The 26104-nt window shown below is 40.3% G+C and overlaps 1 protein-coding gene across 4 annotated transcripts; it reads right to left on the reverse strand.

Moving 5' to 3' along the window:
* Positions 1-4583: 4583 nt before the first annotated feature.
* ppfibp2a (PPFIA binding protein 2a) lies at positions 4584-25981 on the reverse strand. Of its 4 annotated transcripts, XM_079340292.1 has the most exons (23): positions 25884-25981; positions 24599-24846; positions 21287-21373; positions 20141-20254; positions 18267-18398; positions 16104-16391; positions 14411-14503; positions 13354-13465; positions 12523-12584; positions 11763-11841; positions 11487-11611; positions 11071-11138; positions 10907-10967; positions 10631-10769; positions 8949-9090; positions 7371-7499; positions 6927-7077; positions 6678-6789; positions 6492-6580; positions 6242-6364; positions 5806-5931; positions 5488-5676; positions 4584-5406 (listed from the first exon to the last, which is right to left on the reverse strand). In XM_079340292.1, the coding sequence occupies exons 1-23, from the start codon at positions 25945-25947 to the stop codon at positions 5149-5151; spliced, it is 2991 nt and encodes a 996-aa protein (XP_079196418.1). In that variant the 5' UTR covers positions 25948-25981; the 3' UTR covers positions 4584-5148. The 4 variants fall into 4 exon arrangements, with proteins under 4 accessions (XP_079196418.1, XP_079196419.1, XP_079196420.1 ...); XM_079340293.1 differs by lacking the exons at positions 24599-24846; positions 25884-25981 and adding an exon at positions 23004-23319; XM_079340294.1 differs by lacking the exons at positions 20141-20254; positions 21287-21373; positions 24599-24846; positions 25884-25981 and adding an exon at positions 19249-19454.
* Positions 25982-26104: the final 123 nt, after the last annotated feature.

The raw sequence follows: 26104 nt of genomic DNA on the forward strand, positions 1-26104 counted from the left end.
TTTTTTTAATCCCATAAGGTTGATCAATTTATTTTCAGAGACTGTCAAGATTCAATCCCTTCCAAAACAAAAGTAATCCATGCTGATTTATGTGTACAATTTAGTGAAATGGTGTCATTTACATTGTTTGCTCACTGGGGTGTCGACCAATCAGAGGCTGTGTCAGTGATCATCTGCCTTGTAAGGGTCGATGTTCAATCATTGTTTTTGAAACTGCATCTTTTTCTAAGTTTCTTTAATTTTCTGATAAAGAAAAAAATCACAATCAAGATTATACCATATTGTGATATTATCATATCACGTCACCATATTTGCAGGCAGAATGTTTAATTGACAATTTGCCTATAGTTCAACAATTTTTTTAAAAGATGCTTTTCTACCAAATAGCCGAACATGCAAGAGTAAGTACAACACAAAAAAGGATCTAGAGACGAGGAAAAGAAAGTGCAAATGAACAGATTTCAGTGCAATTTGAAACACAGGCGTAAATAAATCTTCATCAACATCTACATTGACAGTTGTTCTTGAGGGTTCTTATTCACAACAAACGCAACCTAAAAGTCCTCATCATCAGTGTGACTTTTGACTTTTTTTCATCATTTAAAATGATTTTGAATTATTCAGCCTCAGTCCTTCATTTGCTATTTAATTTGTAAACACAGCCCTAACAAACTATTATAATTTCAATGTACAAACAATTCCGAGAACATAGAAAAAATCCCCTCCTTTGTTTGATATTTTCATGGAAATAAAAATGATATTACATTTTAAACTGCCAACTTTAAAACAGTTTTCACAATTTGCCTTATGTATTTAAAATAGCCTGATTTTTGACATATTTATCTTTAGTGAGTTGGAGGACCCGCTACATGTCTCTATAATTGTTTTATCTCATAGAATCTAGCTTCTGTCTTTCAATGAACTCACCACATTTCAGACTGTAAAAAAGCCAGTCCAGAAACCAAGCATGACAGGGAGCGGGTTTCATAAAAAGGCCCCTTGGCGCCGAGGAGGCTGATCATAACCAAGCTCTTTACTCCACTTCCCCAAATCAAGTCCCTTCTTGCTTGTTTTGGACTGCCACTGATTTCTTTGTGGCGACTTTAGATCATCTGCAGATGATTTGAGTGGATTTGTAGCCACTGAATTCAGAAGTAAACATTGCAAAACAAGACCTGAGCTAGAAAAGGCTGTTATACAGGATGTTGTCTGCTTGGAGAGCAAACAGAGAGAAGCAGCCGGGTGACGGTGGCTGGATGAACAGGATGAGATTGTTTCTGAGGTTTGATGGAGCAGAATGAGGCTCATGCAGACGGCTGGCTGCTCCTTTTGACGGCGTGTCAGGGTTGGCTCGCAAGCTGCTCAGCCGCATCTGGGTGATGCAGTCATCATTGTGGCAGGCCTGTCAGAACAAACTGGTGTGCCGGAGACAGATACAGCGTTAGTAGCTGGATGGAGAGTACGCAACACATGCACCACCCTAACATGGAATATGTTCCCCAAACTGGCAAGCTGGTGGCAAGTTAATGACAGGAATGACCAGTGACATCATATAAAAACATGATTACGCTCTACTAAAGACGTGTGAGTGAGTCCATAGATCAAACAGACAGAACAGGGTGATGACTTAACGCGCCAGCACACTGGCTACTGGCATTACTTTAAACTGGAGGATTGGTGGTAACACAGAACTGGTGGTAACACAGTCACTGCAGCTATAATTCAAAAGAAAAATCTCACAAATGTGGTTCAGAATGAACAAACGTGACTCTCTCCCACACAGGAAGATGATGAGACAAAGAGAAGAAGCAGAAAGCTCAGGCATTGCCATGAGCAGGGTTACATTGCATCACCCTGGAAGTGTTTTTATTTGTGATGTATTGAAATGAATTGACAGTCATACTGCTAGAATAATGTGTAATTATTTATGTAATGTAAACCATGATAATTTACCTCCACGTCTTTTTTTTCTTCTCTCACCACCATTAGGAAGTAAGTTGGAATGCAATAAATGTCACAATCGCTTTCACTTAATTAAAACAATAGATATCATATTACAAGGTAAGATGTCAGTCATGCTGCAGGCTCCTGCATGCAGCAATTTACTGCTAAAGCATTATGAGAAAGGGTGACACAAATAATGGCTATTAAACTGTCAGCACGTGGAGGCTGGATCGCATTACTGAAATTAGCTAAGATGCACTATTATAAACGATGCCAGCCTCGCCTTGCACATGCAAACATGTGTACACAAACACACACAAGAATCAAGAAACAGTGTGAAGGGAATTTTAATACATTTACAATCTGTTCTTTAGTTTTTATTAAAGCATATATGCAGTGCAGCATAAGCAATTCAGACATGCCTGTCTGTATCATTTAGGTTGATCATATTTAGACTGAATATTTTTCAGGGTTCTGACATGCGATATCCTTGGATTCTGTCCGTAATCCTGGAATTCACCCACTGAGCAAACACACGATGTTCAGAAATCCAACAAACAAACCTGAGGCCCATTTTAAATCAATGATGTGACATCCACTTTTTGTGAGTGTAACACTTGCGATCATCTTTGTGAAAGACAAGCCACAGACTCTTAAGGTTAACTCAGGGTCAAGAAAAGACATACAACAGATAAAAAAACATCTTACCAATCACATACAAATACCTGCAGTCCAAAAAAGGGACATTTTGACAAATATCACCAAATATTATGAAGAAAAAATATTTTTATATATAGTTTCAGTAGCAGTAGTGTAACATAAAGAAACAATTGTGAAGGTTCAGCGCTGGTTGGCTTCATGGCACATCCACAGGCAACACTGACATCTGCTGGCTCAATAGAAGGATCTATATTTTATTTAAAGCTCTCTCCTGCAGCCCTTTAATTTCCATTTAACTGGGATCAATTGAAGATTGTTACACACCATACCAGCAGGATTTTTTTTAATTTATAAATCTGTCATTTTTAATCATTGTTCAGGATGTTGTCCATTAGAGGACTAATGATATACAGAGGTAAGAGATTTCCTAAATATTGTGTTCGGTCTAATTAAGGCTGTTTGCTCCTGCATGAGGGTTCAGAGGGAAGCTGTGGGCAGCTACTCTGCTAAACATACCAGCAGAATTCTAGTAGATTCACTAATATCAGTGACGGTATTCCTACAATTATAGTTTAGTCTCATTTGAAAAATACAGATGACGCATAACATTACAAGCGGCTTCTCTAATCCCCTTTTTTTTGGTTCTTATGTGATTCTGATACATACGTACATATACCGATACTGATTTTGATATTATTTTAACCATAATTCATTTTAAAAATGTGTTGTTGGTATTATGTGTAAGGCTACACAAAGCTGGGCTAAACCTGGCATTGCATTTTTCATTGAAAGAGCAAATAAATTATACTAAAGAGATGTGTTTGAACTTTGTGCTGGCCAACAAACAGAAAGCAGTGACAACTGTTGGGTTTCCAAATTAAACATTTTAAACTTACTTGCAAGAGTCATATAGAAGGAGCTGTTCCATCATGTCTGAACGTCTTGATGATGATGATTTGCGAACGCTTTTAACAATCATGTCTGAGAAAGTGAGACTGTACGAGTTCAAAAGGTTTTATAGTGCACAACAAGCATTCATGATCTTTGGATAGGCACAGTCAGTCTGAACCATAGTCGTATCTTTACCGTCATTGTTTATTTTATTGTGAAACTAAAATATCTGAACTTTTCAAAGACTAGTAAACATGCTGCTGAGTTGTTAAGATATGGTTTTATTTTTTGTTTCTCAATCAAATCTCAAAGAGTTCAAGAGGGTTAAAAGTTATTCTTGTTAACTCTTGTCAATTATAAAAACAAACCACAACATTTACTTGACATCTTAGTCTGTAATGACAATGTTCCTTCAATCATTTTCATTATTTGATTAAATGATTCCATATCATACCAGGAATTACCAGTCTCATCAGCCACATTACTGTTCAGGCTCTTCCACTTTAACCTTAATCCTGTAGGCGACCTACTGCCAATTAGGGAGGTGCTTAGAGGTTAATTTCTTATTCTTTTACCAGTAGATGGAATAATTGGACCAAATGCACATTCTAGATCCCTTCACCTGTGGGTATGGTGTGGTTAATCATCAACCATGGTGTTGCAGTGGCACTGTGCGAGCTCACATATATCGAGGCAGTCTTCGTGCGGACGACTCGGGTTCACGTCCGACCCATGGCACCTTTAAAGCATGTCTCTCTCTCTCTCTCTCTCTCTCTCTCTCTCTCTCCCCCCTCCTTCCAACCCTGTCCACTGTCCTATCCAATATAGGCTAAAAAAAAGGAAAAGGAAAAAAAGATCCCATCCCCTATCATCAGTCATCACCCCCACAATAGAACAAGTTGTGTCGTCTGACTCATCTTTATTTGCAAGTACAAACCTAAACTTTTTTAGTCTAATATGAATAGTTCTTTGTCTGCCTCATTCCAGCTTTATGTATCACAACGCTGAAAACATATGATGGATTTAAATACTTTGTTCAGATTGTTTATAATTTGTTTTTTTTACAAATAATTTTCACAACACAAACCTTTGATTCATTATTTATTATACAATGCACATATATTTTGATATGAAACAAGACTATGTGTGGTTTGAGAGATCCTAAGGTTTACCAACAAGCTGACATTAAGGTGCAGAAGAAAAAAATATGTATCATGAAAATCTAACAATGTTTAATTTTAATTTTATTTTTTTTCATTCATAAAGAAATTAAATGAAGCCTTCTTAAACATTCTGGTGTTCGTAAAGAAACTGTACAGAAATACAATGGAAGAAAAGCTATTTTTTTATTTTAAATCTACTGAAATTTAGATACAAAATAATCAGTTTTTTAAGTATGAGCTTTGGAATATAACTGTGTAAGGAATGCATAGAGCAGCTTTCATTTAATAATACACGCAATATCAATATTCATCACTGTTCTACAACTATATTTTGAAAGAAAGGATACACTCACAACAATTAACCATAGCTTCTTAACACACCATGTTTGCAGCACCTCCAGCAAATCACCTCCTGGATTTATGAGATCATCCCATTGACGTTTTTTTTCACTGATTCGAAACGTCACTCTAAGGCACTGAGATGGGAGTATTACGGAGAGGGTGACGTTTCACACTTATTTTGTAAATATAGTTTTTGGCTGTTAGCCTGAGGTTTAATTCCGAGTGGCTCCCTCCTGTCTGACTGTCGCTCCAAACTTGGGCTGAGGCCCCTGAGAGCTGCAGAGGGCAGGCGGGAAACCCCGTTCAATGTCAATGCTCCACTGTCTATTGGGCAGATATAGTCGGCGGAGTCATCAGGTTTCCTCTTCCTCAGGTGACTGAACTGGGTAAAGCCCAGTTTCTTTGGCTGAAAATACACAACAAAAGTCAAAGAAATTGATACATTATTTTGATGTTTTGGATTTGGATTCTTACAAGATGTTCTCACCTTTACTTTAGCAGTGGTAGTGAGAGGCACATGGCCAGTGGCATTGCCGTACTCTCTCTTCTCCTGCGTTGCCTGAGCTCCAACCAGTGCAGAGAAGGCAGTGGCAAGGTGGCGACGGAGCAAAGTCTTCTGCGGAGGAATATTTAACAACAGGGCCAAAGTCTCTGAGCTGAAGCGAGGCTCCAGGATCTGTATGGGAGATCGTATTGACAGCAGATGGCGGCAACAAATTACAGTCTGCAGGCATGTCATGTAAGCTGGTACAGCTTGAAATCTTGCAGACCTGCTCCAAATCAGACAGAGCTGTGCATTACTTACAATCAGGCCACCATGAACACCGCTGCCCCGAAGATTAGGAGCGAACTCAGCCAGATCCACGGCTCTCAGCCACTCCATCACACGATGGTTAGACCACTGCACCACCTCTGAGGGGGAGGGCTGTCGCTGAAAAAGTAAGAAAATCTTAATATTGCCTTGAATTTTTCCCGCTTATAGCTCCCCTAACAACAACTTCTTATTCTTTCAAAGGGAATAGAACAGGGCAGACTGAAGCTTTGACGATATGTGAAAGGTAAAATGCACTCAGAGCATTTAAGGTCTGTCTATTGCCATCTAGTGGACAACTGATATGATGACAGCTCAGTAAAAGTGTTTCAGCTTTGAGAGTTAACATTTTCAATATGTACAAAAATGTTGCATCACATAAGACAAGCAGTAAACACTTTCATCTTCTCTTCTTCCCATTCTGGCTTACCTCTTCCCCTGGTCTACGTCGTAGACAGTTGGCGTTGAACTTATTGGCATGAAGGACATGGATGGCACATTTAATACTGAGATGATGAAGCTGGCTGGTGACCTTTAGAGTCAAGAGGTCATTCTGTGTATAGGAATATATTGCATCATTTTAATTTATGTTTTTGAAATCATGTCTGAAGTCTAAATGTCGCATTTGTTGGAATTCAGTTCACAGAAAATGTTACCGGGTATTAATGGTTAGGTCTTACCACAGTGAGGTATTGAATCATCCGACCATCAACTCGAGCTTCATGGAAATTATCTTTATACTGAGGCAAACCGATATCATCCAACCAGCCTAAAAGTATATCATTTTAAATATTACTATGCATGAAGACAGAACACCAAGCGGGCAGCAACACAAGTTCTAATATTCCATGCAGGACGAGACTTACGTGTGACCCAGATGTGGTCCAGTTCTGAGGATTTCTCTATAACTTTTGTAGTGAATGCACTCAGAGCGAGCTGCAGCTTCTTCCTGTGCAGAGGATTCTTCATACCCATCTCCTGAGGTCAGAAAATAATTTTTGTCACAATGACATTAAAGGTAGGAGAGTAATAAGCCATCAAATCTCTGATATAAAACTTAAATACTATATATCCAGCATTTTAAAATGAATACATTTCTTTTCTTTATTTCTGACCTTCTCAAAGTCCTGTGGTGTAGCAGACAGAATTGTTTGTCCGTTTTCAACCCACTGTCTGCTGAGACTGACATACTGGCCCAGTCCATAGTCCTCTAACCAGCCACATACCTGCTCCTTAGTCCATTGGCTGAACGGAATATTCATATCACTGCAAAAAGAAAAGGGACTATTTAAAATGTTCATGATGATACATTACTCGTAGAAAAGCCCCAGGACCTGGGGCAGCAAAGTATAAAATAAATTGTTAATACTTAAAATATGGATACAAATTTGTTTGGCTTTTTGTGCATTTATTCGAGAGACATAGTGGACAGAGTTGGCCACAGGCTGGAATTGAACCAAGGCCGCCCGCATTGAGCACTATAGCCTCCACACTGTACATGGCACGAAACCACTGCGCCACCAGCGCCCCGGATACACATTTTTGACTATGCGCTTTACCGTGCAGAGTTATATGATTCAGGGGTCCTGGTCAGTCTGGGCCCTGCTGTAGCACGTAGTCCTCCCCGACGAAATGGACCCCCATCTGGATCTGCTGCCTGGAGGCCTCCAGACTGTGTTCTTCGTAGTCTGTATACATAAAAGTAAAGAACATGAAGCTGCTGGACAATTTTATTCTAAAATATATATATATATATACATTTAATATCACACATAGTACGAGAGAGTATGTAAACACAAAATACACTGCTCAAAAGAATAAAGGGAACACTTAAACAACACGATGTAATTACAAGTCAATCACACTTCTGTGAAATTGTCCACTTAGGAAGCAACACTGATTGACAATCAATTCCAAATGCTGTTGTGCAAATGGAAAAGACAACAGGTGGAAATTATAGGCAATTAGCAAGACATCCCCAATAAAGGAGGGGTTCTGCAGGTGGTCACCCCAGACCACTTCTCAGTTCCAATACTTTCTGGCTTTGGTCACTTTTGAATGCTAGCGGTGCGTTCACTGTTGTGGTAGCATGAGACGTAGTCTACAACCGACACAAGTGGTTCAGGTAGTGCAGCTCATCCAGGGTGGCACATCAATGCAAGCTGTGACAGGAAGGTTTTGCTGTGTCTGTCAGCGTAGTGTCCAGAGCATGGAGGCGCTACCAGGAGACAGGCCAGTACATCAGGAGACATTGAGAGGCCGTGTGCCCTGTGCTCTTCACAGATGAAAGCAGGTTCATACTGAGCACATGTGACAGACGTGGAGAACGTTCTGCTGCCTGCAACATCCTCCAGAATGAGCGTTTTGGCGGTGAGTCAGTAATGGTGTGGGGTGCCATTTCTTTGGGGGGCTGCACAGCTCACCATGTGCTCGCTAGAGGTAGCCTAACTGCCATTAGGTACCGAGATGAGATCCTGATACCCCTTGTGAGACCATATGCTGGTGCGGTTGGCCCTGGGTTCCTCCTAAGGCAAAACAATGCTAGACCTCATGTGGCTGGATTGTGTCAGCAGTTCCTGCAAGATGAAGGCATTGATGCTATGGACTGGCCTCCCTCTTCCCCAGACCTGATTTCAACTGAGCACATCTGGGACATCATGTCTCGCTCCATCCACCAACACCACAATGCACCACAGACTGTCCAGTAGTTGGCGGATGCTGTAGTTCAGGTCAGGGAGGAGATCCATCAGGAGACCATCCGCCACCTCATCAGCAGCATGCCCAGGCGTTGTCGGAGGTCATACAGGAACGTGGACGCCACAAACACGACTGAGCCTCATTTTGACTTGTTTTAAGGACATTACATCAAAGTTGGATCTGCCTGTATAGTGTTTTTCCACTTTAATTTGGAAACTCCAAATCTAGACCTCCATTGGTTAATACATTTGATTTCCATTCATCATTTTTGTGTGATTTTGTTGTCAGCACATTCAACTTTGTGCTCAAGTGTTTAATAATAATACTTCACTCGTTCAGATCTTGGATATGTTTTTTTAGTGTTCCCTTTATTTTTTTGAGCAGTGTATATTTCAAAGATATGTTATTGTTTGTTCTTTATTTTTGTCCCCCACACTTACTTTCCCCAGAGTTTCTTGAAGCTCCTGTTGTTCTTTAGGTATTCTGGTGAGCCCACCGCTCTCTGGCCCTGCTGTGTATTTACTCCACAATGAACAGGGGAGTTATCGCTTGAAGTGCTGTCATCAGCTTTCTCCAGCTTTCCTTTAAGAGGTCACATTCACAGTCAGTGTAATACTATATGCTGTAATTAAAAAAAAACAATAAAAAAAACATGGTTCCGGTACTAAAATTGCACTGCAGAGGGCAGCAAAGATGCAGCATTCTTTGGTGCATCTTTGCTGTAGATTTTTTTGGACAAATTTGCAAAACTATATTCACACTTTTCACAATATCCAAGACAGTGGATAGAGTTAGACATCATAGAGAGAGAGTGGGTAACGACATGCAAGAAAGGACCGGTTACCAGCTACCGGCTGTCCACTTCAAGACTACAGCCTCTGTGCATGGGGCACACCCACTAACCACTTGATCACCAGCGCTCCAACTTCTCACAGAAAGACTCTTATCTTTAAAAGGTTTGAGGGAATAGTCATTTTCTTTAAATCTGTTTTCTTTTGTTTTTTGTTTGCCACCTTCCCGAGGAGAGAAACAGACCAATTTCAATCGACATGGATGGGACAATGATAAAAAGAATAATCCTGGACACATACAAAAATACATTATCACACAAAACAAACATAACATGACAAAAAAGAGTACAAGCTATGATGAGACAAAACAGACAAAAGAGGGAGACTTGGATGAAAGTCAACCTGCCAACATGGCCAAGAACAGGGCAGCGACACATTGTTACTTTAACGTGCTTTCACATTGTAGCAAAGTTAATGTCATTATATTCAGAGAAATGTTTTCTTTATTATATTCAGAAATTTTAGTTTGATAATCTCTGATTATCGATATATGGTGAGGTTCAAGATTATAGCCAGTAAAACTATCCTTCAGAGGGCTACTAACATTTATACTGTAGGTCCATTTCAGGGTGTGCATTATTGAAGGTGAGAACTTTTAACACTTGTTGTTTGACATAGTAGCGGGACTGTAACAAGCCACTTTTTGATCATAATACAAACTGAGAAGAAAGCAGTAAAAAGCCTGGTTTTCTATTGGCGTATCACATAGAGCATTAACAGCTAAGAAGCACACATGTGATGGTCTGAGTTTTCTACAGGAGAGAATGAGCACAGATCACAGACCATTGAGTCCAGTAAATAATTCATCTGTTAATGCCCCATGAAAATGGCAGGGTTCAAGCTACATTTTACAAGGTGCCATCTTCATGATATGAGCTGAACTCAGTCACCATTATTAAACAGAAAGCAGAGAGAAATCTGGGTGCGGCCTGAGCTATAAGTGGACGTTAAAAACTGAGGAGGGTGGAGCTGGGATGAGTGTGGTAAATCAGAGCAGGAGAAGAGGGTGTGTTTGGTAAGAAATCCCATGATCCATCTGCTCTGAAGCGTCTGAAATTAGCTGTGATCAAAGGCCCCGTGGTCGTCTGGTCAAAGGGGAGTGGTTAGCTTTGAATATGAACGCTGCTTTGGGGCTCATGGGAATTGCTGGCCTAAAGGCTGTCTGAAAGAACAACAATGTTCGGCTCTATGCATGGATTAATACTACGCAAGATCTAACCTATAGCATTAATAGCATCCTGTGCAGCTTGAATGAATGTGAATGGATTTACTTTGTCCGGAGTCACCATCTTCACTTCCATCTGGAGACCTCTGACTCTGGATTTCACTGCTGCTTTCTGAAGTTCCGTTCTGCTCCGACAGTGAGGAGTTCACAGGCAGTGTCTGACTCCTGGTGTCACCTGAAACACTCTGGGTATATCACGCAAATGACAGTAACACATTAAAAACAATTTGAAATAAAAGTACAGAATGCTTAAACCTTCATAAATAAGAATTCTTGTATATTTTGTGATGAAATAGGTTGAGTATATACTTTAGTAGTGTACCTTTTCTGGAAGTCCATTTGTCAGGTTATTCATGCTGCTTGATAAAGTCTGTGATTCTGTTCTGAAAAGTTAAAAAAGAAAAAAAAAAAGAAAAGGAAAAATATCTCAGAACGTTCAATAAAAAGATTTCAAAGAAATCCCAAAACAAAGAGTTGGGCCACTACCTTGAATCACTGTCCTTCTGGCCTGACGACGCAGATGTTTGACGTGAAGAAGAACTGATTGTGGAAACCTGTCATGAGAAAGAAACTATAAAATAAAGGTGTTTATGCAGACAACATATTAAAACAGTCATGAATGAAACTAAATTTGTTGTATTTTTTGCAGATTAAAATCAACATTTTGAATGTAGTCGAAAAGGATGTTCATGTTTACAAATAGGAGCCACCAAGATAATCATGTTAATGCAGATAAACAAACTAAAGTATTTAGCTGATAATGACATGAATGCTTGCTTTAATGTTGACAAGAACTACATCAATCATATTCACACAAACAAACAGCTCTGAAGCTCATGTTAATGAAGATAAATAACAGAAATTGTCATTTTTATTTCATACAATCAATGGTTTGCACCCACTTCAGACTTCACATCCTCAGATTTTGCGCTGGCAGAGTCAGCGCTCTTCATGATTCCATGCTCTTCTTCCTCACTACTGCTTGATGGAGTCCTTTCATTCGACAATGAGCGAACAGCAGGTGGAGCTAAAGTAACAAAAAACGTTATTTTTCTCAGCTCAAGCATCCTGGCATAAGTTTGTGTACGTGTGGGGGAGCATGCATACTGCTTAAACATGGTTTCTAACATGAAACAAACGGCCCAAGGGAATGATAAGGGAGTGAATAAGCTGATTACCTTGCCTTGTGCCATGAGTGACCTCTCTGAATTGCCTGCACTGATTCAGGAGCAGAGTGAGCTCCTCAATACGACGGTCCTAAAGAAAACGGAGAAGGCCAACAAAACCCAATTAAGATGTTTATCTAAGGTTAAGAAACACACATATGGACTCTCTGCTTCGGTTCAGTTACTGACCGACATACCACACACGCACGTCTCTCTTTCACCATATGGCCTTTACATCAAAGTAGTGGATTGGGAGGGGATTGACACAGGCCTGGCTGGAAATCTTAGTTGTGGTCACCAGCTGTGTGGAGTGTGTGTATGTTTTGAAGTGGTGCCCGTGCCTGGTTTTGCCATGGTTCTCTTAATACAGCTCGCTCCAAAATTAGGGCTGGCAGGTCGAGGCCTACTTAAGTGTGGCTGTGCCTGAAATGGCTCGCCTTTGGCTGTATTTGTGTGTGTGTGTGTGTGTGTTTCCCTTCTTGGTGTGCCACATGTAGAGTTGCATCTGCAAGTCTTTAAAGTCCAAAGTACTGTGGATAGGGAGAAGACAAAAGCCCCTCTGTACTATAAATGGTCAGTAGGTGGGGCCTCTGAGCAATAACAACATCAAAAACGAGTTAGCTTCTTACCTTTTGCACAGCAGTGATGATAGCAGTTATATGTACAGGCAGCCAGTAAGACACTTTGCTTTGTAGTTAACAGATGAGAGCATACACATAGATGTGCTGACCAGAGAGAGAAAGGATAGTTTTAAAGGTCACGGCTAACCTACCTTTTCATCATTGGTCGCTATTAGTGATTTCATTCCAATCCTGAGCCTCTGCAGCTCCTCATCTATGACGAGAAACACCAAATTTATTAATAACCTTTATACGCAGCTGCTAATGTCATATAAAGTAATGTATGTATGTAATTCTTGAGGACATGTAGAAGGAAAGGAAAGGCAAAAATACATGCTGGCACTTGTAATTGAATCTCTGTATTTTTATATCGACTTAAGCCTCTTTTTTTAATCCACCAGTCATAGCTTTAACAAGTCAGCTTTATATATATCTGGGTCCTCAGACACTTTCTTTGTAACAACTGCAGGCATACAGCTGGCATTGCTGGTAAGCGAGAGTGAGTATACTAAGCAATTACTCTTGTGGGGGGACAAAATGAGAACAAGCAAGATGTTATGCTTTCAGAAATTAAGAAGCCAAAGGGAAGGGAGTTAGAGGATGTCTTGTAATTTGGGAAAGAAGTTAGTGATTGGCAAAACTGCCCCTCAGAGCAAAAGGATACAAAGGGTAATGAAATAAAGAGTCATGTCTGGAGAAGGAGAGTTATACAAAGATTGAGATGGCTCGTGAGTTTCAAATGATTTTTAATAAATACTACTCAGGCTTACATTTGGTTTTGAGCCACTGCCTGTAAATCTCCTCTGAGAGAAAGAGGCAGCGAATAAAGGACCAAGACTTCGAACAAAACCTGTTTGCATTGATGAATACATAAAGCAGTCATTTACTGTGTCACCTATTAGGCTGGTTAACTCTGTCTACAAGAGGGGCTGTTATACCAGCAGTTTGATCGAGGGTTTGGTGCCATTGGGTGGTTTGCTTACCTCTCTCGGAGCACTCTGCAGAAAGAGAGGGTCTGGCCAGGAGCTGAGTGTGCAAACTCTCGATCTCAGCGTTCTTAGTGAGCAAAAGGTTCTGCAGACTGTTGATCTCTGCCTGTGGGTGCCACACGGAAAGAAATGTTAGCAGAGACGACATGCAGCTCAAATTATGCCTGCTTAAACATGCACAGCTAAAAGCTTCTTGACATTCACAAAAACAACACATTTACATGTCTCCTCATTAAAGTTCCAGCACATGTCCTCACTTGAAGCCAGAATTGTGTGAGATATTAATCTTTTTACCCCCCCTCCTTCATATATTTTAAGATAAAACATCCACACTGAGTTTAATAGAAGTCCTTGTCAGGTTTTTTAGTTTGTTTTGAATTAGTTTTAAGGACAAGACAGATGGCAAAAAGAAAAGTTCAGGCTATTATATTAAATGGGGAAATAGGAATGTGGAAAATATACCTTTTTCCACTCAACCACTGTATACCCCCACTTTTGAAACTACAAATAAGGCTTTCAAAAGAGTTATGTGAATTGCAATCATAAGGTTTCAAATATACACAGCAAATTAAACCTGCAATGAACAATTTTAGACTTCAACTTTCAAAGATTTCATTTGAAACAGTTGTAGAGCGGACAGGTAGAGGAATATCAGCATAATGGAACTAATCTTACTCACAGACACAGAAGGAGACACACTTAAAGTGAGACAGAGACAGATATCAGAATAATTGAAGAGATAATCTAATCTCGAAAATGTTAATCCCAGTGGATTAAAGAAAGGAAACATGTAGGACATAAAAGAAAGACTAGGCCTTAATCAAATCTAATTCTACAGTACTTGTTGGAGGTAAAAATATTCTCATACTTGTTTAGAAAACTGAGGTGTCTGAAAAACAGAGAGAGTGTGTGTGCAGAAAAACTGACTCACTGCATTGGCTGGAACATTGGATTGGATGGCATTTTGGAAAGTTGAGTGGACCTTTAACTGTGGAATTTAGGCACCGATTTTAGAGTCTAGACATGCTGAAATTCAGAACTTTATTTTTACCTTTGTTGCCTGAAGTTTCTTCTCGTACTGTAACTTCTGATCCTCCAGGTGTTCCACTTTGTCCTTGAGAATCCTGAGCTCCCTAAATAAGCCCTGAAACATAAGATTAAGGATGAATCATTAAGTTAATTTAAACACTCAGATGATGCTACAATCTAACACTTATGTTCATGCACAGAACTCACACTCCACACCATTTTTTTAACACTAATTAATGATGTACCAAGCAAATGATAGAACCAAGCTAGTTTTAATATTCAGACAATGCTTGTATCTAATGGTAATGCAGAACATAGCACACTTAAATGAATATAGCACACATTCATAACATAATGATGCTAGTAACAAAAGCTAATGCTAGTAACTTGTTCTTTTTTAACAAATCGTTGAACATATTTACTTTATAACAGAGGCATAAAAAAAATCATGCTGCTTCAGACATTCAGATGATGCCAGACTTACACATGAATTTTAAATTGTAGGAAGAATCTGTGACATTTAACAAATAAATACAGCAAAACCTAGAATATCTTATATGAATGTCTCTTAGTCATAATTGTCTAAAATGACTGAAGAGTGCGAGTCCTGCCAGCTATATTGTTGTGAGAACTGTGTTAACATCATGTTTACATGGACATGACAGCCTTACGTATAAAGCTGTTTCAGCCAAGGACAATTATGGATGTCACGTGTTTTAGATCTGTCATTCAGTGTCAATTCATGTGCAATTTCAAGCTACAAGCTAACTACAGTGTGCCAACATTAGCCTGCTAACACAACAATGCAGCCACAGGCAATTGCAGCTCAAGTTGAGGACAATTTTGTTGGGGTTGGAGGTGTTTCGCTGGAGGAGAGCAGAGGCTTCAGACCATCTGATGTGTTGCCAAAGAGTAGTTTGTTTGGTTTCATGCTAGTGTTCAACGGTGACATCTACTGAATCAAAAGGTTGCACATTCTTCCTTTAAACAAATCATCCTGAATGAATACATGGAGAACCAAATCATAACATGACATAAGTTGAAAGAGCACTTCTAAACCACTCCTTGTTCTATTTTTTCAAGAAACCCAACATTAACCCATCAAGGTGCAGGCAATTGGTAAAAGCGTCTATTTTTTTTGACCGAAATACTGCGCAGAACCAATATCATTGCTGAGCAGTCGTTTGTCATGACCAAGTTCTTTAAAACTGGATGAAACGCCAGAATTTGTCCAACACTGATGCAGAAAATAAGCCATTTCACACAATGCACTCCTGAACATTTCTAAAAACTTCTGACAGGCTGCATCTGTGCTTTCTGTGGACAGGAGGGGGAGGGGATCTCAGGAGGTAAGGTATGACGTTAAAATAATGTGCAAAGATAGAGGACAGGCAACAGATTCTGGTGCTAGGATTTTGCAGTCTTTGATTGCACCAGATGAGCACTGGAAAAGGACAACATTTTTCCAAGGGCCCTCGCAGGACAAAGGTCAAGTAAAGTTGTGCTGAAAAATCTGGAGGTTGCGTTTACACATGCATTAAAGTTATGGGAATTTTTTTGAGATTTGTAAATAGGGCTACAGAATAACAATAGCTATGTACACTGATTGTAGTCGCTTCATGCATTAGCATCTGAACTTAAGAATCACACACACTAAAGTGGGTCAACCAATACCACACATAACACTACAAGTCATGCAGGCAAGCAGTGCATACACTTTCTCCTCCACATTGGTGCTGCTGGTCTGCATCTGAACCACCAGCCTCTTCTAGGCTGTTCGGACTCCCATCATGCCTTTCTGTGGCCTCCTCTACACCTGATGTTGTGTCATCAGACGGCCCGGGGTCAGAGCCCTGATCATCAGCAAGCTCATTAGGGCATTGGACTGGAGAGCTGTTTTCAGCCGGGATCTCCAAGGCCTTTTTCTCTTGGATCTTGCTATTGATCTCCTCCTGAAACCTACACATCTCCTCCTGCAGCTCACTAATGAAATTCACCACAGTCTGACAGAGGAAAAGAGGGAGAAAGAATTGAGAAAAAAATGTTCAGAAAAAGAGAGTAGATGTGTCATTTTTTGTTTATGACGATATGATTATACGTTGGATATTCCAAACCCTGCTACTTTCCTCTACCTAAAGTCGATTTTGATATTGTTATTAACCCTTAGAAAGAATACATTGCCAATTTGAGCCCAATAAAACATAAATATCATACCAAACCTTTACTAAAAAGAGATTTCTGGCTTTCTGCAGACACTCTAGTACTGCAATTATCTACTGGTCTAGATATAATGTTCAAAAACCTTAAGTTAATATGCTGCTGTACAAGCTGTGCCATATTCCAAAATTCATACATTGCCAGTTTATCAAATAGGCAGTTTGCACTGATAAATTGCTTGAGGGGTGAGCAGGTTTAGAATCTTTTTAAAGGTGATCAGAGCCCAATGTTCCCTCAGAAATTGTGTAAACAGCAGAAGAGTTATGCTCGGACTGTGGACAGAGGAAGTCTCACTTGGGGTTCAGTGCAGCGGATATGACAGATGATGCCTCCACAGCTAAATTTAACTATGAGTTTACTGGCACCACAGCAAGGAGGCTTTAACATGCTGTGTGTACATGTGTTTGTGTGTGTGTGTGTGTGTGTGTGTGTGTGTGTGTGTGTGTGTGTGTGAGGAGGGGGGGGGGGGCATGCTTGTGTAGCAGAGGCTGCACGTGGGAGGCCTGTAAAGTTTTCAAAGCAGATTTTTTTCGATTCTCCTTAAGTCCAAGCAGCTGTTTGAAGTAAACATGTTCAGCACACATGATGAAAGCAGGATTATGAATAGCTGAAACACTACAGTTCACTAAAACACAACGTCTTGTGCCATTTTGTTTCTTGAAACTACAAACGAAATCCCTCTTAACACTCGCAACGTCCTATTAATAAACAATTTCATTATTTCAGTTAACTGCATAGGTATTAATTGTCTTTGGGAACATGTATCCATTGTATGTTAGAAAAAGGTCCCTTTTATTTAACTTTCACCCCACTGCCAAGAACCAAATCCTCTTGGCTGAAGCCTACACATTCATATTTGGCCCTCCATCCATCATGCCAGCTCTACTACGCCTGAACTCCTTTAACCTGAGGACACAAAGGCTCTTTGACCAGCACTGTTTTGACAGTAACAACATACATTACAGTATCCTGTCTGCTTTCCCTGCTTCCCTCTTCTGCTATTCATACGGTCACTTAATTCCGAGGATGTCAGCTGGTAACCAGACACATCCACGTCTTAAGTAAATATGTGATTCAGTTTAAACTGACAAAAAAAGAAAACCCCTCTGAGAAATGTATTCCTGTAGACTTTGCCCAGGGAAAACAGAGCTGGGGTTCGAGTGAATGTTTCCCTCCATCAGTCCAGAAAGTGTTTACGGTCGTCCATAAACTCAGCAGCTGACTTCAATGTTAAATCCATCAGCACAAGGCAAATGTGTGTGTGCTCCCTTGTCATTCCTGGCAGAGTGGGTGCAAATTTCCAAAGAATGAAGAAAAAAGGGAGGTTTTTGCAAGACTAAATCCTCATTGACCAAAGTCCTTGGTGCAAAACATTGTGCACTCTCTTATGAGGCACTCACATTAACTGACCGAACCATTCAACGATTAAAAGTGCAACTTTAAAATGTAAGTCTGAGTGAAGTAATTGATGGCGTAATCTTCAGTAACTGTGCTGCTAATTTTTGTAAAGAAACAAAATCCATTCCAACTGGAAACCTTTTTTGATAGACACATAAAGTATAAGCTTAGAAAGTTCAGACAACCATAAACACTGTGCTATCTTTAAATAAAACTTTTTAAAGTTTAGGAACAGGCATATTTTTATCCATGAGAAGCCCTACCTCTGCTTTCTGCTGCCGTTCAGCCCCGTGGTTCTGTTTTCCCTCCATGTCTGCCAGCTTTAATTTCAGGTAGGACACCTCCCCCATAAGAGTCAGCTTCTGGTTCTCCAGTGACGTCCTATGCAGGAGCTCCTGTCATCAACAACACACAGCACAAGCATGGAGGAACACAAACAGACCAACAGGTTAACACATTATCCCCTTTAATGATAGTCCATACTTACTGAACAAAGGCGACATAAAGTGTGAGGCACAGTGAGCCTCCGGCTCTGTAATGACAGTCCCCTTAGACAAACCCTCTGGTTTCAGACGCTGTTTGAGTGGCTAAATATACACGACCCATGACAACTATTTATAATGCCTATTTCACAGCTCCCTCAAAGTACACAGCAGAGGGGGCAGAGCAAGAGTGTGTGAGGGAGACAGATTTGACCAAAGTATGCAAAACATTCACAAAAAGAACATTAAAATAACTTTGACAGGTGTATTTTCCTGACAATGTGAACGGCTTTCAATCAAACCAATGACGAAGCATCTACTGTACTGTCTGGGACTATGTGTCCTGAATGGCTGTCAGCCTTGAGATTTGAACCCGGCTAAGCAGGCACATGTATAACTAATTTGCCTGATGTCATGCAGGTGCTAAATCACTTAGAGTTCAGAAATGAGCATCAGTGGCAGGCAAAAACAATACATATGGATATATCCATTTAAAACTCTGGCTTAGGAAAAGTATCTGTGCTTCTTCTGAAGTGCACATGGAAAATATTAGAGCTTTGTCACCAGGAAGAGATTTACGGCTCAGGTCCAAAGCCTCATAATGACCACGTCTCTGAGACACCAGCCCTGACTGCCCTTTGATACACTGCACACATACAGCACCGCATATAGTAAGACACTGTTATTCAGTCAGGTTTAAAAATGATAAAGTACAAAAGCAGTATTATAAAGGAACATCAAACATATATTTTGTTTATTATACCTGCTCCATTTTACTCCAGTGTCTGCCAGCAGCAAAGGGAGAGTAAGCGTATGTCCTTCATGTCTGCAATGTCTTTAAGTCTCCTGTAGATTCAAGTTTCACACAGCTATTCCACTAGCGTTCCTTTTAGTGTTTAGCAGTCTTTCATATAGAAACGCAAACAACTGAAAGTATAAGACAGACATGCACTTCTAACTCTTAAAGTAGAACCACCCATATTCTTTCTCCCGCCCATCTCTCCACCTTTTTCAGATTTACTCTCTTACTCATTATTTTCTACCTCTTTTCCTCTTTGTCCCCCCCCCCTCTCTCTCTCTCTCTCTCTCTCTCTCTCTTGCTCTCTCTCTCCCTCTCTCTCTCTCTCTCTCTCTCTCTCTCTCTCTCTCTCTCTCTCTCTCTCTCTCTCTCTCTCTCTCTCTCTCTCTGTGTTTTGTGCATATGCATAAGCTCATTCACGTTTGCTACAGGTTTGGGGAGTGGCCAATGGCATTGTAATCACATGCCCAGTTGGACTAGTTTGGCCCTGCATAAACCAGAAAAATGTACACTGCAAGTCCTGGAATGAGTCTGAACTTCCAAACTATTTTTTTTTTGTCAAGGAAATATGTCAGCCAGATACACTGCAATTTCTACCCAGGAAGCAGAACTCATACCCCTTCACATATTGCAACTCATGAGAACAGAATGAATCTGCAGACGGATTTTATTTAGAGGATGGATTGACAGTCTGGGTCACTGACACGTCGCAATAAAAAGAAGATCAGTTTTTGCCCTGAATGTCTCCAGGGTGAAGTCAGAGTTTCCTTATTTGTATCCAGTATTATACAAAACATTTTGTATTTGGATAATCTAATGTATGATGTGTTGATTTGAGTTCTTTGAGTCTCTGTACCTGCTGCAGCATCTCCTCAGTGGAGTCGAGTTTCAGCTGATGCTCCACCAGAGAGTTCTCCAGATCGATAATCTTTGCCCCTTGAGCTTCCACCTGGTCTGTTAGCACACTCACCTGTGTGGGGGGTGGGGCGGGTGGGGGTGGGGGGGTTGTGCGGAGAGAGTTAATGACATAAGTAGTCTTCTACAACAAAACATACAAACATACAACAAAACACATAAATGCAGCCCAGGTCTGGCTACAATTCTACAACCCCAGATTCTATTTATTTTTAAATGCCAGGTTCTTTCAAATATCAGCTATTTCCACATAATTGCTGATCTTAATCATGATGAAATGTCTTCATAAGGGCAAGATCAAATATGTCCTTGAAGGAGAATGAATGGTCCTTTGTGGTTCACTAGCTTACCGGTAGCCTGCAACAGATCGTCTCCAGCAAAGTCAGCAAAACACAGGTTAAATGTTATTCAGCAGAGAAACTATTAGGGCCACATAATAACTAATCACATGCTAAGAGGCAGTTCCATCCTGCCAACTGGAGCAGCCTTTTCAGAGGAATGTTTTATGTGAGGCCTGAAGAAGCAAAGCAAGCACCTGCTCTCTCTCTCTCTCTCACACACACACACACACACACACACACACACACACCTACATGCTACAGCTCAGTACAGCAGGGTGGTGCTAGCCTCAACCTGCCTGAGATAAGCACTTATTCCTCAGGGCTGATACACACCTACATGTTTATACTTTACAGACTCATCACACAAAACCAGACATTCTAGTGTTGTAACAGCACCAAACCCACCTTTGTTACCGTTGCTTCACCCAAACAGCCGAAAAGCAAGATAGCTATTACGCAACATTTACAACACAGTACTCTGCTCTTTGCTCTTTCTCATTTAACACCGTCATGTGATATGGAAACTGTTTAGAGTCTGTTCCCACAGACAGTGTGGTGTCAAATGTCTTCTTTTATTTGAGCAGGCTCAAATACAATTAAATTACTTCAATTTTTTTGAGTGGATGCCCACATGTTCTTAAGGTAAATGTGCTGCTGAAACAATCATATTTAATATTAATCCTTCAAAAAAGACACAGAGACAATTTGTTTTTCGGTTTTTGATTGGGAGGATTGATTCAACTCACCTGCAGAACTAATGACTCTTTGTCTCCCTCCAGACGTGATAACCGCTCCTGGTAGGACTCTCTGCTGCTGGATGAATGGAGGTTTACCTTCAGGGTAAAGGTCAACTGTTAAGTACACTGTTGATGAAAAACAGTTGACCAGTGGGTCAAATGTGCTTTTCGTCATTGGTTTTGCAGGCTCAGACACACACACAAACACCTAGTTATTGTGTCAGACATTAGTTTGAGGTAAAGCCTATAAGTGTACAAATTTTGTACAGGCTAATTAGTGAGGAAAAAAATGTTGGTTGAAGGCTGAGCTCTGATCTGACAGAACATGTGGGCAAGGGATATTTCAGAGCCATCAGTGTGCAAAGGAAGTAAAGTACAACCAAATTGGCTCAGATTTCCCAGAAATCCAGGCTGTCAAGCAGAACCATTATGTAGCTCAGCGTGTCAATAAGCCTGAGCCACTTAACGAAAATGGTTTGAGTTAATATAAAAAAAAACACCATTAAGCCTTTATTCTATCATCAGCACATCATATGTGGTTAATTTGATTTCTGAATAATATTATATGTACAACACACATTCTTTTGAGGAGTTTTAGTGTAAATATAGGCGGTCTTTAGGTTAACCATAAAACACATAAACCAGACAAAACAGTTTCCAGCTCCTTCTTCTGAAGACTGCTAACATGCTTCATGACTGACAAAAGTAGCTTCAATATTCTCAGGTGAGGAGGCGAGGATCGTGTCTTATGAGCAGCACTGAGTAACTTTTGACAGTTTTACTTCATGTTTTTTTGAAGCATACATATATTTATTTCATCAAAAATTAAAGCACACTGTTTGTTGTTGATGCTGAGAGGTTATGCATTGACTCAACATTTTGTTTCCTTCATTTGTTTGAGGCTGCACTTGTTTGTGTTCTTGAGCTGACAGAGATATGACTGTATAAAACATTTGCATTGCTTAAATTCTTTTACTTGCTTTTGACTTGAAAAGTTTTAACACAAAAATATGAAAATCCGCAGCCAAAGATTTGTGCACTTGTGTTATCACTTTTCATGCACCTGTTTGTTAACACATAGTCACCCATGTATTATCATGTGATAGCTACTGTTCAATCCATATATTATAAACCCTAAACTCAAAATGAAAAATCATGACCAACAAATGTGTGCATAGAGAGGCTTCCTCTCCCTTCAGAAGGAATTCTACCTTAATGGAGGGCAGTCAGGACTCGTGACTTCTTACTGGTCGAAAGATGGTGTGGTGTCCAAAGACTACATGCGGGTTCAAGTAGGAGGAAAGGTTCTCAGCTCACATGCACATCCATCTCCTCACACACTTTAAGAACAGTTTCAAAGGCTGGTCCCGCATGGTGTCCACCTCAGTGGACAATTTTAGAAAGCTCTTTTAGCTTGAGCTGTATTTCATTTGTTATGCTTAAATAAGGAACAAAATAGAAATTACTGAACACCATGTAATTCACTGTTAAGTCAAACTTTTTATTTTTTTTTCAATTTCTTCCTTGGTCCACATATGAAATTCTACATTTTGCATATTCTGCAGCGCACCTACTCAGCTCAAAAATAACCAAACCACTTACTTCTTTCTCTCAAATTGTCTAACTCAGCAACCATAGTTGTGTTGGAAAAGCAACATCACTGCAATAGCAAAACAAACCCCTAAAAAGTGTAAAGACAAAAGCATGCAAGTGGAGAAAGTCTTACCTTTCTAAGCCAGGCAAAATGTTTGTAGAAATCAAAATCATACTCCATGGTGCAGGCCCATTGTAATGTAGGTCTGGCTTTTAATGTTTCTACCCAAACTTAGCCAGCACTTGGAAGCATCAAGCAGGATGAACAGATACCAAATCAAAAAACAAACAAACAAAAAACCTTTGCTCAATAGACTGCACTGCACAGTGGAGCTCCTAGAACCTAAATGTTCTCCTTTTACTGACTCTCCATATTGCAGCTGAAGGGGAAGCAGAGAGGACTTTGGTCCGTGTGGTTTGGAGTCTGGGCAGCCTGAAACTTTCAGAGCTCAGCCGAATAACTTAAACTCTGCCAGCTGGCTGAACTCCCTTTCTTTCTTCTCTCCCCTTTCATTTTTTCTACCTCTTTCTAACTCCCCCCTTTTCATTTCTCCTGCTTTCTGCCTCAAACTGTCTTAAACTACTTTGGTATCTCCCACGTTTCTCTGCACCTCTTGATATCTCATATTTCCCGTCCTCCTTTTTAATCTCCCATACTTCTCTCTGAATGTCTGCACCTCGTTCTCTTGTTCTCTCTGAAGTGCCTCTTGAGTCGGTCGAGCTAATTTTGCGGGGCTTCCTAAATAGGCACAGGGGAGAGGAAACTTTCTGCAGCACATGCTCGTCAGATGTGGTGCACAAGTCAGGAGGAAGGACGCAGAAGGGAAGGAGGAGGCAGCGGGGAATGAATGGGAGTTTAAGGCTGAAAATATCAATTCGAATTAGAGCTAGCAGGCAATGATGAGGTGGATTACCTGACTAAGAAACATTTGTCTCAGAAAGGGGAGGACAGAAGTAGTCAGGGGTTAAAGAAAGGAGACAATGGAGGATTGGACGGTGAAAATGGGGGCTGCAATGGTTTTTACTTTTAACATGAGGTCTGGATCTCATTAAAAGTAGAGCATGCCATGTATCCTGCTTCTAGCGCACTTCTTCTTAGCAGACAGGAAAAAGCCATCCAGATGTTGATGACCTGGATCAAAAACCCCTTTACCAGCTAATAAAGCCCACTGAGTAGAATAGAGTAGAACAGAAAGCAGAAAACTGTGTTAGCCTTTGTAAAATGACTGAAGCATTGGTCATTGGTCATAACCCCCATTTTGTTTCAATTTTGGAGAGTGTCCTTTACCACATATTTTTTTTAGTGGATCCAGATCTTTTTACTTTTTGGGAAAAAAAAAAAGAAAGTTGGATTCACATTGCCATTTCACTATGATGGTTGATAGGTCTATGGAAGTGACTTATCAAACACTGATAACCAGACCCCGAAACAGAGTCTCTTTGTAACTCTGACTGGGAACATCATATACATCAATAACACCATACTGCTTCATTGTCTCGCCTTGTATTAAATTATCAACCAATGAAGTTCCTCCACGTTGTTTCAGGCTCTCCTGCTTTTGCTTCACCTTTTAAACAGGAGGCTACATCTCCCTCTTAGACACATTCTCACAGCAGATTTTGGATTCTTCTCAACTGGATTTGCACCCTTTTTGTTATCACTTTAACTTCATGTTTATGTTTTTGTAGTTTATCATACACAGTTGTCTTGAAGACATCCGGACTCACCTCATTTTTATCCAGCCATTTCAGTATGACGTGAGCTGTATCGGTGGAGACTTGTTTCCTGAGTGAGTCCTTTTGCTCATCACTCCCCTGATCCTCCAGCATTGCTCTGAGGGCTTCGGTCAGCTGGAGAGCCCTGAGGGCAGTGTCTACAGGAGGGGGGAGGCTCATCTGTGAGTTGCACTCTGGTGACTGGTATTCCTGGCCTTCGAGACGCATGAGAGCACTGAACAGTCCTTCTCCCATCTTGCCTAGGGGAATTCAGAAGAACAGGAAATCAACTGAAGAGTAAACAGAGAAATAGATGAGAAATCTTTATTACACCACTTTTTTCTTCCATTGGCATCTGCACTGAATGTACAGCTCACTAAGAGGTAGCTTACAGCCTGCAGCGTAATACAAATAGTACCTTACACGACCTCTTAGGGGCACTATTGTGCACTAATGTGGCTTTCTGGCTGTAAATAGCATCACATGGCTGAATACAGTGCACAGTGTGGGTTCTGAAATCCACAAATTAGAGGTTGAGCTCTGTAGGTCATTGTAATCATTTTGTCGAAGCTGCAGAGAGTAGTACAAAGTTTAAGTGTGAGCTCTGTGAAGTTAAATCAAAAGGCACAGTAAAGGAGCTATAGGACACGTTCTGCACAAACACAAAGCTTCATCATGCCAAACAGTGTGTGGTCATGAGTTTCTGGCCATGGTAAAATGTCTCACCCCTGTGCTAATGGTTTCTCTTTCACCTATTTTATAGTTCTTTGTTTTCTGACCCTGTAAGAAAAAAAAAACAGGAACGCAAGCAGACTGCTGAGGCTGTGACAAACAACAATGAATAAAATGTAACACTTGTGCGAGAAAATACAGAAGAGATAACACTGGGAAGTTACTTTGAATTGTTGATAACGTAAAAGCTAATGAAAAAAGTATAGAAGTACAAAGGAATCTAATAATGAAGGTTTATAACAGAGTGGATAATATAAGGAAGAGACATTTTAGAAGGTTCAAAGGGCGTATCGAATGGAAACATATGGCACAAAATACCAACTGAAGTTCATATTCATAAAGTTTCATTTTTGGAACCTTCATTGTTGGTTCCAAAAATAAAAAGTAAATAGGTTGCCAACTCTTCTCTTTCCTACCCTTTGTTTGTTACATAACCATCACAGTCTAAAGAAACATTTCTTATGTTTATGAAACGTATATAAACATCATGTGGTTAGTAATGGTTTAAGCAGGCCTGTAATTACAAACTGGCCTGTCAATTGATTGTAAAAAGAGAAACTCTTACCAGCAATAATGTCATCCATTTGCTCCAGAGCAGCCTCCAGCATGTGGCTGGCGTTGCATGCCATACTCACAAACTGTTACAGAGCGGCACCAGGAGCTTCTCGTTCACCGATCTGAAGACGAAAAAGTGTTAGCTGGTGGCATTAGAGTGAGGAAACGCTTTCCAGACTACTCCCCTTCTGTGTCACACTTGTGTCTTTTCACAGCAAAGTCCCTGCAGCT

The sequence above is a fragment of the Symphodus melops genome (assembly GCF_947650265.1).
Source record: "Symphodus melops genome assembly, chromosome: 3".
NCBI classification, from domain to species: Eukaryota; Metazoa; Chordata; class Actinopteri; order Labriformes; family Labridae; genus Symphodus; species Symphodus melops.